This window comes from Equus caballus, chromosome 18 (genome assembly GCF_041296265.1).
Source record: "Equus caballus isolate H_3958 breed thoroughbred chromosome 18, TB-T2T, whole genome shotgun sequence".
NCBI classification, from domain to species: Eukaryota; Metazoa; Chordata; class Mammalia; order Perissodactyla; family Equidae; genus Equus; species Equus caballus.
In genome coordinates this window covers 52,330,167-52,345,328 of record NC_091701.1, presented here as the reverse complement: position 1 = coordinate 52,345,328, position 15,162 = coordinate 52,330,167, and the positions used below count along the sequence as shown (strand labels likewise).

Below are 15,162 nucleotides of genomic sequence, written 5' to 3'. Positions count from 1 at the left end.
CTTTATGTGACTGAAATTTCAAGGAAAAATTCAGTTTTAATCCTTTAGGTGCCAATTGTTCATTTATTTAACCACTTTGACAGAAAGATTTTTGTAAGGTATTAGATAGTTCTCGCGGTCCTAGAGCAAAAGCGCATTCTTGAACCTTTGCTGTTCTAAAACAGTCGGTCAGTTTCTCTGTTTCAGTGTATTTTTCTTTTTCAAGATCAGGCTGAAGGCCACCTCTTCTCTCTTGTAGTTTGCTGCTGGCCAAAGATATGGTAACTAAAGTAAGAGAGACTACAGGCTTGATTTAGGGTAGTCATTTTCAGTCACAGAGACCCCTACCACCCCTCATCACTCACTTTCCTGTCTACCAGTCAGGGTTGCTGGTGTGCTATCGGGGGAATAAAAAAGTACTCAACATCACTAGCATAATTTTACCTAGTTTTCGAAATTTGTTGTGAAGAGCAAATATAATAGCAGAAGCCCTGGAAGTCAATATAAGTAACTTTCTCCAAAAAGAAAAGCATATAACAGTGGGACTCTGGGCCTTTAAAGGTGGAAAGTAGAGGAGCCCTCTTCTAAATATTTTGTATTGTAAAAATACAAACACTTTATGGAGCACCAATAATCTGCTGCCACTGTACTGGACAGTAAGCATGTTATTCCCAGTCTTCGTAATAACCTAGGAGGTATTATCCTCATCTTACAGAAGAGGAAACTAAGGCTCAGAAGGGTTGAGTGACTTGGCCAAGGTCACACACACATAAAGTAGCAGAACTGGAATTCAAAGCCAGGTCTCTCTGACTCCAAAGTCTGAGCTTTATCATCACACTGAGGTGCCCATCAGTGTTGACAAAAGGCTGATCTCCAGAACGTGATGTGACACTGAACATGAAATGACATCTTTTAATGAAACTGAGGAAAACCCAGCAGGAAACTTTCAGAGATTCCTAACCTCAGGAAAGGATGGATAAAGGTTATGTAATACTATTTTACAAACCTTGAAAAGTTCAAACACCATGTGATAGAGATGGGATGGTACATAAACCACTTGTATTGGTTGTCCTGGTGATTTTGCTACAGAGCAGAAGAGAAAAATATAAAAGTACAGAGAGATGTGCTTAAAGCATTTTTAAGAATAAACTGTGTAGTGATGAAAAGAAAACATTTACTACGGAGGATAGTATTATTTGGGAGAGAACTGCCACACCAGTTCTTCACGGTACTAGTGTTTGAACCCCGTTCACATAGATTTTTGACAGTGAGAACACGAGTCCTGTAGTCACTCCTGCAATCCTGCATAACAATCTAACCAACTCATCTTCCATTCTTCTCTATGATGTGAGTCTTTTTAAAGGAAATTCAACCTTAAGGTCAGAATTTTGCTTTCCAAAGAGAAGTATGAAAGTCTATAAATACCATAGTCCAACTCACCTAAATACATTCTTTTTTTAAAAGGCTATTTTTTAAATGTTTCACCCAGGTGAAATGGTTTCTGTTTTGTTTCAGGCATTTCTATGGCTATAGATCTGAATAATAAATTTAAGCCAGCATCAATTTATCAAGGATACTAATCCTACATTCAAACATTTAATAGGAGCCAGTTGTGGATGGAGGGCAGATAGTGTGTAAAATAAAACCTTTAGTAGAACAAAGGAGTAAGACTCACCATTAGAATTCTAATAAAACCAGTAAGTTGGACTCTCCTCTGAATAAACTGCCCCTTGGAAACATGGATGGGACATCTAGAAACAACCTACAGTTCAGGTTTCCAAACTATCACTTGTGCATTGTGACTCTTATTTACTGAATGGTACCATTACGGACCAAAAGAGTTAATATGGCTCTAGAAAAAAAACAAGCAATTGTAACTTCTTCCACTGCTCTCTTACTATAAGTTCCAGAATACAGCTAAGTAAAAGCCTATTTAATTTTATTCTTTTTAAAGGGTCATCTTAACTTAGGAAATGTTTTTCCCTCTACCAACCTACCCTACCTTTAGGAAAAACAGTGAGATTCATCAGTCTCCTTCCAAAGCATTAAAACCTTTTTTGTCCAAAAGGCACTACTCAGGGTGAAAAGAAGATGGTCAGAGATAAACAGATTCTCAAACAGACGAGCATCTTTCTTCCTTCTTTTACACCTCCAGTCTTTCTACTTCCTCAACAACAAAAAGTAATTTACAACTCAGGAAGTAGAAATCTTAAAGGGAAAACTTTACATTATTGAAGAGCATATAAAAGTCAAATGTAATTTTCTTGGCATAATTTTCTTCTATGACTAACCAGAAAATCAAAAACAAGCAACGAATCAATATTATCAACTGAAAATAAGGAAAATGGGAAAGAAAAAGCCAAAATGTCTTTCAGAAAGAATCCAACTAAATTAAATATATATAACACACATATTTTTTAACATCATTGCTTTCCCTCAGCTTTCATATCCAATGAAGAAGTTGATGAAAAGTCCTTTTACATTAAAACAAATCTAAATTCTTCTAATTATTCCCTCTCAGGTAATCATAACACGAATCACTGAGGAAAAGACATCAGGCTTACCATTCAGTTCTTCAAGTTCTAGTTCAGGAGAGTTAATATAATACAAATCACACAGACGCCTAGCATTTTCATAGCCATCTAGTGTGAATCAAAACAAAAAAAGCATTAAATTTACTTTTGGGTCATGCATTAAGATGGCAATAGTACTGATAAATAAAATTTTAAAACTTTCTAGAGAAGAAAATATACTTTAATAATCCTAGTTTGCGGAAGGTCTCTTTAAGTATGACATGACAAAGCCTAACAGCCATAAAGGAAAAATGACAGATGTGATTACAACAGAATAAAAACATCTGTATGAAAAAAGGTACCACAAAGTAAAAAGAAAAACAACAGGCATAAGAAAATATCTACAGTAGATACAGCAAAAATTTAGAATTGGTAAGGGTTTAGGAAGTAGATACCCTCATTCATTGCGTGACACCTTTCTGGAGGTATCAAAATTTTATATGCACTTTAAATGTTTTCAATCCTAGGAGTCTACCCTCTAAAACACTAGCAAAAGTCAGCACACAGCTAAGGATGTTCACTGCAGTAGTGTTGGTAACAGAAAAAAAAAATAACCTAAATGTGCCTGAATAGGAGGATGGATTAATTCTGATTAATTCTGAATTATTCTGATTATTAATTCTGATTATTCTGATATGTCCATATAGCCGTTCAAAACCTGGGGTATATCCATCTGTACTAAACATGGTAAGATGCCTGTAAACTTGTAGAAAAATATACATAGAGTACCCCATTTTCCAAAAACAACAATGTAAGACCGACAATTATGCATGTGTCCGAGTACAGGCAGTATAAACAGAAAAAAGTATGGAAAGAAGCAAACCCAACTATTATGAATTATGCCTCCTAGTGTAGGGAACTAGAAAGTGGGGAGGGGGGAATTGAATTTTTTTTTGAAGTGAAACAGATACTCTCATAGTATCACCATATTTTGCTTAACAAAGCATTGTACCAACAAAATATTCATTCCACACGTAATACACAATTAACATTATGAAGTTATTTTCAAATCCATGCATTTGCTCCTAACATTTTATCTCATGATATAAATAGTTGTTTTAATAGCAAAAAATAACACTAAACAATTTTAATTTTTGCATCCTTTCTAAAAGGAGGAATGTAAGTATTTACCTTTAATAACTTCAACTACATTGCAGTTCGGATTTATGCTTCCAATGTGTTTTCGATGAGATGGGCTTCCTTTGCCTTTCCCACCAAACAATAAAGCTATCAAGAATAAAAAATAAAAACCAAACAAAATAAGCTAAACTACCAAATGCCCTTTTCCAGACGTGAATACAGTTTCTCTAAATGGCACCCAACAGTAGAACAAATATTTTCCTTAAACATAAACACAGTATTTTACATTCAATAAAAACACCTTTGTATGGCAGTCTATTTTATTTTCTTAATATGCAAAAAAGTAAAATAAAATGTTTACTAAAGGGAGGCTTTCTAAATAAATTTAAAATATACCAACACATTTTATTTAGCTTCTTCTCTTGACTTCCAGACACTTACAGTGCTGATTGAGTAACATTCGAATTGAAATGCGACTCATGTAGAATCGATCCAGAAAGTACTGAACATTCTGGCTGGTGACAGGATCCACCCCGAAGCTCTCTTTGTATTCAATCACACCCTGGGCCATCGTGGGAATAACATCATTGTGTCGGTTCCTGATCCGTATCACAGCGTCTGTAAAGCTAAACAAACCTGTCTGTCAAAACAGCCAAATATTTTGACAAGTGAATTTAATACTAAAGTCTAAGTTCAACCAACTATACTAGGCAAGAAATTCTCAATTCAGTTAAAGGCGCTTCAGTGCATGTTTTCCTACACTTATTTAAAATATATCTCAGACTATAAAATACATGGAATCTATGAAAGTATAAGGACTTCCAAAACAAAACTTTTGAAATTTAATTATTTTCTTGGAACTCCTAAAAGTAAAGCTGCCATGAAACACAATCCTAAAAATGTTAAGGGTTTTCCTTAACCATTATCAACTAAGAGCATCTGAGCACTCACTATGAGGATGGTATTCCAGGGACATTCAGCATAAGACAGAGCTCTTCCTTCTAGGAACACATGCTCTGTAAGGAATGAAGATGAATGAGCCAAGAAAGCCTGTCTGTTTTGGAACTATTCCCTAGGGTTCAAAGAGAGAAAGAACCACTTAGAACAGAAAAGTAGAAAAGAATTCTAATTTCATTCATCTTATGAGTTCAAAAAATGCGAGAGGAAAAGTAAGACCATTGTGTTAAAAGAAAAAATTTTCAAATTATCCTGCCTTTTCATTTCTCTCATTTAGAAGATATTATTGCATGGTTAAAGAACTAAATAAAAGAGGAAAGAAGTCTTAATTATGAAGTAATAAAATCCATCTTGTAACATACGCATCAGAATTTACACTTGCGAACGAGTGCTTTCCCATTCAAAGTCATCATCTTGAGTACTATTCACTTACTCTGATGATGCTCTCACTACTCAAGACAATTTTGGAATTCCTAGTTTGTAATCAGCTTCAAAACCAAACTGTTAATCCAAAATACAAACAAGAAAACTCCTCAAAAACAACAAACAACTCATCATTTCTGGGCACCCCTTCATTTGTTTATTTCACCTCTCTCTCTTTTGAAAACCAAAACCAGTACTATTCTGATTGGCTGCTCACCTTATATTCTAGACTCAGCTCTGAATGACTTACCCATTTTCAGAAGGTTCTACAGCATAATGTTTACTTTTAAGCAAGACTGCTTGGGTCCAAATCCTGGTCCCACCATTTGCCGGCTACGTGACCTTAAGGCTACTTTAAGTTACTTAACCTCTTTGTGCACACACAGCATTACCTCAACTGAGTTGTTTGAAAGATTAAAGGACATCATTCGTGTAAAGTGTGCTCCATACCTATGCAGAGAGTAAAGTCTAATGCTATTTTCAGATCAAAATCGTGTTGAAAAAATGAAATGCTGCCATCATCTTTAAAGATAGTCAAAACAATGTGGAATAGACTCTGAGGAAAACAAAAGAGGTCGTCTTTCAGTTCTGAGCAACATTCATTGGAATAAGCAGGTAACTTCCTGAGGGGACTACTGGTTATCAAACTGATCACATTACTTAGATGGTCTTAGAGATCACAGGTCACAAACTGGAACCCACAGATGTGTTTTTATAGGCCTCCAGTGTCTTTAAAAACTTTTAATTAGATGCCGATCTTTCAAAATTGGGAGATTTTACATTAAAAATCCAGACTTGTGGCTTTTCTTTAACCACACAAAAACATCGGATGATCTGGGCAGCATTCTTGCATAGCCACAGTCAGGTTGAGCTGAAGGTGGCTGTCCTTTAGAAGCACGTACTCTCCAGGTTAAAAGGCCTCACCAGTTCCCTACCATCCAAGTGGCACTGAGGCCACATCTGGATTTCCACTGATCATCACACTTGAAGGTGTCTTTTCCTATGGTAGGGCAATGAGGGACATGAGGCATTTTGTATACCCAGCCCAATTCACTGATTCATGTCACCTGCCTCACCTGTATGGGCTGTTATAGATAAATATACTACTATGTGTTCTAGAGTAGTGGGAAGCAAAAAGTTCATCAGTTTCCCCAAAGTGACCCAACAGCAGTTTAAGCTCAATACATCTACATTTTTATATGATGTTTAAAGAGTATAAAAATTGTGTTCAGAATAGGGTCAAAACAGCGTACTTACTCATCAATAGTTTTAGCATCTTCAGCACTTTTGTCCTTAAAATCAAGAAGCTCCTGAAGACTCTGGATATACCTAAAATGCAAATCAACAGGGCGAATTGGTTCTTTTACACTTTTAAAGTTCAATACTGTAAGAATACTCAAAAGGCATTTTTAATATTTCTTAATTTCTAATTTAGAATAGTGCCAGAAATTATGATTTTAGTAGTTTTACATCCATTCATAGTTGAGCAAAGCGCCCAACACAAAGTAGTAGAAAATACATGTTTTCTTCTAAAAACATAGGCTAATTTGATTTAAGAATTTTAAGATTTCCTACTGCTTTTTTTTTTAAGTTCTATACTCTAAAATAGTTTTCCAATTTCTTAAATTTACCCCTGTACATTGCAGTATAAATACTGACTGTCATCAGAACTGAGTCTGTCATCAATAACTGTGTGCTCTGGGAAAAATGACCTAACTTGTCTTAGTCTCAGTAAAATGGGGAGGCCAGTCTACCTTTGTCTAACAGCCTAATTTAAACATCTGTACTTTAAAACCTTAATTTTAGAGGTTTATGTCTAATCAACAAATATTTGTTGAAAGCCTACAATTTACCACATAGTTCTTTTAAACAGAACTGAACAAAAACAAAAGTCATGAAAATGTCTGTTTTTAATTTACCTTACAATGCAACGTAGCAAAACACCTGTTAAGGAAGGAGCAGGAGGAAAGCCAAATGACTTTCTCAAGGGCATGCCTTTCCCAAGGCCACGCCACCAGGCACAATGGCAGGGCGGGCCGGAGCTAAAAACACCACCCTGCCATTCAACGACCATCAACGGTGTAAGGTCTGCCCTGGCTCGTCTGTTCGCGCTTTACCTACTGCCAACTGCCCTAACTCAGTAGGCACCCAGGGCCAGTGCAAGCGTGCTAAGATTCTGCAAATCCATATGTTGGTTTGGAAAGCTGTTCCTGGCAAGCAGTGGGCCTCTCTGTCAAGTGATTCTGGTGTCTACCGTTTTTCTTTAACCCTTACTTTTCTCTTCATTGGCAAGAAAAACTAGGCTCTTTATTCAAGAGATATCTGAGTACATACAACGTGTTGGCACAGATCAGATTTGAAAATGCAGCATATTCTATTTTTAAAGAAGAATTTAAAAAACCAGGAATAAGCCTCCACAGAAAATTATATGTCTCCTTTATCCTCCAGCGTAGTTACACTATGTTTATGACTGTTCCGTATGTGGAACAGACAGCATCTGATTATCATACGTACTGCAGTCATACTGTTTTTGCTTATTTTTAAAAACTGATGTTAGATCAGCTTCTCCCACAAACTACAATGCCTACAAAAGGAAAGTTAGGCTCTCCATGAACCATAATTGTGAAATGTCTTGCAGCTAAATTATTTTCATTTAAGACTGAACTCTAGCTAACTATTTTGCTTGAAATGGACAGTGCTTAAGAGAATAACACTTTTAAATTAAAAACATTAACAAAAAAGGCTGTATATAGGTGGCCACATGCATCCACACCCTTAATACCTCCACTGTCGTTTTTTGGAAAAGAGATCATAGTTTCTATACAATTCCAATAACTTCTAATTGTTTAAACACGGCAGAATAAAAATTTTAATTTTTGTGATGTATAAAGATATATTTCAATGGAACAAACTACACCCTTTAATACATTTCATCATTCTGACTACAGTATGGTAGAAACAAACAAATCTGGGTTTGACTCCCGGCTCCACTATGAGTGGTACTGCCTTAGGCAAAGGTCTTCGCCTGTAGGTGCCTCAGTTTCCTCATCTGTAAAACAGAGATAATGCCTACCAGGCAGGGTTATTGGCGGGATTAAAGGTAACGCATATAAATCCCTAGCCATTAACAAATGGTAGATATTTTTATTATATTATAACATAACATTCCTGCAGATTTAATAACAAAATTCTCAAATTTACTGTATTTCTGTGCCGTTCTGATCGGTTTTTTCAAAACCGAGGAGTGGAAGAAACCAGGATTCAGGGGACAAGCCCAGACACGTGCCCAAAAAGGAGGAATGCTGCTACTACCTTAAGATTCCACTGAAGATTTAAAAAAAAGTATTTGCTCTAACCTTGAGTAAAGTTCACAACTCCACTGAAATTGCAAACACAAGACGGGAATCTTACCAGCTTTGCACCAGTTGAACCGAGGGAGTCCTGAGAAGATTATCTGGAAGAAGACTTATTTCTTTCATTATATTTGCCAATCTAACAGGTAACTCTTGCCGCAGAAACATAAATGAGGTCTTCTCACAAGCATTCACAGATCCTGAAACCAAACATGGTGGGAACAGAAGTAAGCAGAAGCCATGAGGCAGCAGAAGCCGAGAGGCACGGAGAACACAGGGGGAGTTCTCTGGCAAGGGTGGCAGTTCCACCATAATGACAGGACGAGGAGGCAAGGGACGGGATAACCAGTCGCCAGGGTTGTGAGGCATCCTGAATGACCTTCCAATTCCTGACGTTCCAACCACCTTGCAGAGCAATGAAGGCACTCTCCCCATCTCCATTACTTGCAACCGTACTGTGATCTCACATCTTAGAACAAAGGCACCCCAAGCAAGTCTGAGCAAGGGGCAGAGTCTAATTAACAGTAGGACCTGCAAAAGCCTATTCTATTTAACCTGCCATCATTCAGAAAATCTGTTTCCTAACTCGAGGTTTATGAGAAGTGAATACCTGTCTAAGAAACAGAGAAATTTTGATGTGTGCATAGGAACCATACTAACTACCAAAAGTAAAGAGGAAATGTAGAGAAGGGCTCCTAGGCCACAGAAAGCAAACAACACCAATGCCTGTTCAGCAACCATCTTCAAGCTTCTCCCCTCGCAGGTCCTATTCTATGGATGCCTGGAAAGCAACCTTCTCTTCCTCCACTCCTACTTCCTCCACTCCTGCATCAGGATGCTAAGCAGAACAGTAGTAAAATGTCCTCTGGCAAGCAGTTAAACTGCAATGCATTTTAAACTCACTAATTTAATTTTGCTGTTTTAGCAAGAGACAATCTGAGCAAAAACTAGATTATCAACAGCAGGAATTACAGCATTAGAGGAATATATTTTCTTGTGAAAGTTTAATGGCCTACTTGTGAACAAGGCCCAATCCACCCCTTAATCACACTAAAGTTATTTTAAAGTAAAAATAAAAACCGAGGGCTTTGAGTCAAACAAATTTGCCACTGTAAGCCGCAATTTTAAGATAAACCGGCCAGCCATGCTGGTATCTTTTAAGCCCACCAGTGATCTGCTAGTGACCTAACAGCACTTACAATGCACAAGATAACTTTTTCTACTCAAATTTAATGAGTTTATTAGAGTTTTCCCTTTTCCCTTTGGCACTCCCATATGAGAAGTCAAAGTTAAATACCTAACTTTGCAATTCCTTGGCCATCGGTTGCATCCTTTCTAGAGAAAACCAGGAAGCACCCATAAGAGGAAGAAGAAAGTGGATGCTCGTTTCTACAGGGGTGAAATGCGGTCAACCCCACAGCATCTTGCACTTCTGCACGTTACCCGTGCTCAAGACTTATTTGCTGCTGCTGAAAGGAATGTGCTGTTGGTGGAAACTCTTAAGCAAGTAGCAAGGAAAACATTCTCTGGAACATTTGGGCAAGTTATAACCTGCTTCCCCTATCATCACGCCAGTTGTAAGCAATCATCATATACAAAACTGAGCATTTCTCATCACTCTGCAGAATCCGAACACGACTCCCGGCGGAGTCCACACACTTGCCTCTCGGTGGAGCTCTTCGGAAGGGGCCTGGCAGCGAGCACGGATCGCACACGTGCGCCGAAAGGCGGGAGGTCACTCCACCCGCGGCCCTCCCGGTTTGTTTTTCAACAATACACGGTAAAAAGGCACACGCCCCGGGTTACTTACCCGGCCTGCCTGCGCCCGCACCTGAGCTTAAGGATGTGTCCGCGCGGGAGGAACGAAGCACCTAAGGCGCCGGGGTGGACGTTAAGGAGGAGGGGGGCCACGGAGAGGGGAGGGGGCCAGCGCGGGCCGGCCGCCGCTCCCCGCCAGGGCCGCGCACAAAGGCCCGAGGCCCGGGTGCACTCACCGAAGTCCAGGAACTGCTTCATGGAGAGCGGGGAGGGCGAGAAGCGCGCGTAGAAGTCCACTTGGCCCGGAATGCCACCTTCGGGCGCCGGGCCCGAGCCCGAGTCCGAGGTGAGGCTGCGGCTGGCGCCGGGGCGGGCTGCGCGCAGCGCGGAGCCCGGGCCGGCCGAGGCGGCTCCGCGCAGCAGCCGCGCCAGCCTCATGCCGAGCCCGCCGGAGGAGCCCGCGCCCCCGGCGCGTGGTCGCCGCTCGGCGCCGCGGCCGGGCAGTACGTGAGGGACGTGGCGGGCCGCCGGGGGGAGCGGCTGTCACCGCCGCGGCCGCCGCCCCCAGCGCGGCTGGGCTCGATCCAGGGAGGCGGGAGGGGGCGGGGACGAGGGCGGGCGCGAGGGGGGCGGGGAGAGCGCGGGGCCCGCCCCCGAGCCAAAATCCCGCCCCCGCGCCTCGGCCCCCGCCCGCGAGAGGGCCGGGCGGGCGCGCGCAGGTGTGGTGGCGGTAAGCCGCGGGTACGGGAGGAGGCTGGGCTGCGGGGGCGCCTCCCCAGTCCCAGGCTGGCCCCGCCGCCCCGCCGGACCACCTGCGGGTGGCCGCCGCGACCGCAGGCTGCGGAGTCGCGGAAGCCATGTGGTGCGCCCCCTTCCCACGCCCTTTTGGAACAAAGGCACCTTCCTTCTTCCTCTGCCCGCGCAGCCTCAGCCAAAAGGCTCAAGTCCGGGGCCGCGCTCCGCTTCCACACACTGCGGTCTCCCGCCGTGAGCGTGTTCCAGAAACTCCTCTGTGATGCAAGCCCATATTTTAAAGGTGAAGAGACTGAGACCCCCTGGAGCTTCAGAGCCGAGCCTTCTCAAACAGTGGGACATAAATAGGAATGGTGAACAGTGGAGAGTGTGGTCCTAAATAAGATCACAGCGACTCCTGTCCCAGAGAAGATGATTGGCAGCCCAACTGGAAGCGTTATGTCCAGGCATTCTCGGCATGGTCACAGTGTATTTAAAGGGTCCTTCCACTCTGACTGCCCGCCCTTCTCTGTCTTCTTAGCGTCCCAGTTTGCTCCTTCCTTTCCAGGTTTCTAAATAGTGCATATATGACTATCTAGTCATATCTAGTGTTGATTTAATCCCATAGAGCTGTGAGGGCTGCAGTCTACAATGAAAATCACTGCTGCCCCTCGTCCACTGCTTCACCCCCAGTGCTTTGGCTTAGGTGATGTCTCAGATGCAACAAAATTACTTTTCCTTAGGTGTGTAGTTTATCAATTAAAATATATATATATATATGTCTGTCTTCAGCTGTTACTGGTATAAAATAATTCATTTCTCCATGGTGGTCAAGTCTTGGGTTCTATAAAAATATGATATGTATAAAGAATGAGTTGAGTCTCTTTTTAGGGTGTATTAGTCCCACGAGTTTGGCCTGAAGGAGAACGTTGACTACCTGGAAACGAGTGTAGGTAGTTGAGGGGATGGGGTGGAAGCAGCAATTGGACACATTCTCTGAAGGTGGTGCCTCTAACAACTTTTATAGGTATCTGCTAACGTCGTGGTTATGATTTTGGTAAAAACATGTTAGAGGAAACAGCGTGACATAAGACTATGACATATGCAGAGAAAGTAATCAGAGGGTGGTATCTGTTTATGTGCTTGCTGCGCCATCAACCATACTCTGTAACTGCCAAATCTGGCCTGCCTTCATCCATTCTATAAATATTTGTGAATGCCTACAGTAGGTACCAGGTAATGTTCTAGGTGGCTGGGAATAAAACCACATGCAATTCAGATAAAATCCCTTTCAGATACACCTGCTCTTACAAAGCATATGCTGTAGGGTCCAACATGGTAGAAAATTTACACCATCTCTTCAAGTATTAGAGAGCCTGCTCTCTGAAAGGATTAGGTTTGTTCTGAATGGCCCAGACACCAGATGGAAGACCTGTGGGTGGAAACTGTAGGGAGGCAGATTGACTCACACATGGAAAATTTTGGATGGTTACAGCCGTTTGACTGTGAAATGGGCAGCCTTAGAGGAACAGGGAGTTCTCGTCAATGGCTGTTAGAGTCTAGAGGACAGCTTTATAAGGGCACTGTGGGGAGGGTTTGGGGGAAGCCGTGTGGTGTGATGAAAAGAGCCTGGCTTCTGGTTTCAGATACTGGCTCTGCCATGTAGTGGCCAGGTGGCCTTGAGTGAGTTACTTAACCTTTCTGAGCCTCAGCCTCCTTACCTAAAAAGGGGAAATAATATCTGTCTTACCGGGTGACTGTGACATAGTCTAGCTATCTTGTTAGCACAATGCCCAGGACATACTAGACACTCAATGAATGGCCTCTATTTCTTATCATTATTGCTGTATTTTATTATTTCCTTATTAGGATTCTATCAGAACCACTCACACATGTTTTGCCTGAAGTCAGTTTTACTGAAGGTTTTGGAGAAAACAATTAAAAATTAGACCTCCTTAAAATTATTTCCTCAACCATTTCCCACAACTCTGCTCCAGCCTCCCTTCATGTTGCCTTCCTCCTTTCCTCTCTCCTTCCTTCTAGACCACTGCCTGAGGTCCAAATTCTTCTCAACTATCATGCACAGTAGTATTCAGCTCCCTCAAGTTCTCTTTGCAACTCTGCTGCTTTCCACCTGAGCATGTCAAGGTGCTCAGCTAAACATTAACGTGTGTGGAAGCAGAAGGCCCAGCAGAAAGCTTGAGATTCATCTGGCAAGTTCATTCTCCCAGAAACCAATCCAAATGTTTTATAAGGTGTTTTTTCTTTTCTCCAAAGTATATTCACCAAGCTTCCACCCAATACGCAGACAAAGAGTATATGAAAACATGTATAAAATGGCATCAACTTTTTGCTTCTCGGTCCTAAGGCTTAGGGTCCAGAAGCTGGAAAGAACATGAGATTTTTTTTCAGGTATCTGTTAACATAATGGTTGCCAAGACTGTTGTAAAAATACTGTTGTAAAAATAATCTTACAGGAAGTGGCATGAACATAAGACCATGAGATGTGGAGAAAGTGATCAAAGGGTGGTCTCTTTTATATGAACTTTACTGACAGGCTATATTATTTAACTATGTAGATAGAAAGCATAATCATATTCTAAGGCTCTATAAAATCTTTCTATATAGTATCCTTGCACCAGATCCTGTAAATTCACTGAGAATTTATGATTCATGTTGGGCTGATTTGACTGAAAACAGTGGGAACAGCAATGGAAAACACCCTAGGCCGTATCACGCTGTCTGTATTACCATCTGACTTCATGGGGCTCAGAGGAGAAGAGGAGAGAAAAGTCATGATATTTGTTCCCCTGCCCCTTCCTGCCAGGCAGTGCTTTGTGTCCCTCTTAAGTCTGCCCACAGCTCCCTCCCCATGGCCGACGAGTCCTAGAGTCCTAGACATGGTACCAGTTTCCCGTTGTTAAGTGAGGTGCTTCACCCTCCAGCTGCTGAGCTCTGCCAACACCTCTGTAAATAGTCCCTTCAATTTCCCTTTTGAGTGTGCTGCCATTGCCTGCCGCAGAACCCTGACTAATACATTGGAAAGGGAATTTTCAGAAAAGGTAGAATCATGACTCCATGCAGCTGTAAAATGAACATGTCATCATCACGTTGCATACTTTAAATAGCTTACAGTTTTGTCAGTTATACCTCAGTAAAGCTGAAAAAAAATAAAATAAAATGAACATGCCAAAAGATTAACATGTTGATTAAATGAGGGAATCAGAAAAGATGTTACAACCAGTTCAAAGGAGAACTCAAAAAACAGGAATAGGGAAATGAATTTGCAAAGGGCCGCAAAACTGGCTTTTTTCCCTTAGGAATCGGGAACCCTCCACCTGACAGAATTTATTTGCATGGATATAGGCAAGAATTATTTGCATTATTGGGGCTGGCTCCGTGGCCGAGTGGTTACGTTCGTGCGCTCCGCTGCAGCGGCCCGGGGTTCGGATCCTGGGCACGGACATGGCACCGCTGGTCAGGCCAGGTTGAGGCGGCGTCCCACATCCCACAACTAGAAGGACCTGCAACTAAGATATACAACTATATATGGGGGTGGGGGGGGGGCGGTTGGGAAGATAAAGCAGGAAAAAAAAAAAGATTGGCAACAGTTGTTAGCTCGGGTGCCAATCTAAAAAAAAAAAAGGAATTATTTGCATTATCAGTTATCTACAATTTACAGAGTTATAAATAGTTCAAAGACAGTGAATCAGTATCAGACACCCTAGAAGGTTGTGCTCAAGATGATGCATTGTATTCCCCTGAAACAATTTTTCCTTACGTGCATTTGCCTTCTCTCTTTAAGGAGTGCTGTCCTTGAGTCATTACTTGTGCAATGATGTGGAGGCCATCCTATTCAGCAGGATTTGTTTTAGGGAAAACACCGTATTTATCTGCAGGAATTGAGAGAGATCCGCAGGGAAAGCTCACAGAACAACTCTGCAGGAAGCCAGGAGAGGAATTCCCTGTGTGGAGCCGAGGGGAAGGGAGGTGGCAGATGATTACAAAGGCTGTTTCACAATGAGAGCACTCCCTGTAACCCTCAGAGAAGTTTACTAAAAAAAGAAAAAGAAAAAGATTGTTGAGACTGAATCTTTTGTGCCTTTGTGCCACTTGGTGAAGAAGATGAATTTTGCATGAGAATTGGAGCCAATGGGAACGGTATTGGCACACAAGGAGCCTAAGTATTGTTAGCTAGGGGGGGATGAGGGGGACTCTGAGGTTGCAAACCCTTAAGAATTTACAGACATGGACAGGGGGAACTCTGGACTTGGACAAACTGGAATTGGCGATTGGAGCCTAGGTCT

General features: G+C 41.6%; 1 protein-coding gene across 2 annotated transcripts in view; it reads right to left on the bottom strand.

Annotated features, from left to right (window-relative positions):
• The window catches only part of PDK1 (pyruvate dehydrogenase kinase 1), a 30,217-nt gene extending 19,474 nt beyond the window's left edge, over nucleotides 1-10,743 (bottom strand). The window contains exons 1-7 of one of the 2 annotated variants that reach the window (XM_023621996.2): nucleotides 10,360-10,743; nucleotides 8,424-8,565; nucleotides 6,270-6,341; nucleotides 4,074-4,258; nucleotides 3,684-3,779; nucleotides 2,544-2,621; nucleotides 986-1,062 (exon numbers count right to left, since the gene is read on the bottom strand). In XM_023621996.2, coding sequence (XP_023477764.1) covers nucleotides 986-1,062; nucleotides 2,544-2,621; nucleotides 3,684-3,779; nucleotides 4,074-4,258; nucleotides 6,270-6,341; nucleotides 8,424-8,565; nucleotides 10,360-10,561 — 852 coding nt within the window. In that variant the 5' untranslated portion in view covers nucleotides 10,562-10,743. Of the gene's footprint in view, nucleotides 1-985; nucleotides 1,063-2,543; nucleotides 2,622-3,683; nucleotides 3,780-4,073; nucleotides 4,259-6,269; nucleotides 6,342-8,423; nucleotides 8,566-10,175 lie in introns of both variants that reach the window. The other variant, XM_070242005.1, reaches the window with a different exon arrangement.
• Between the last annotated feature and the right edge of the window lie 4,419 nt (nucleotides 10,744-15,162).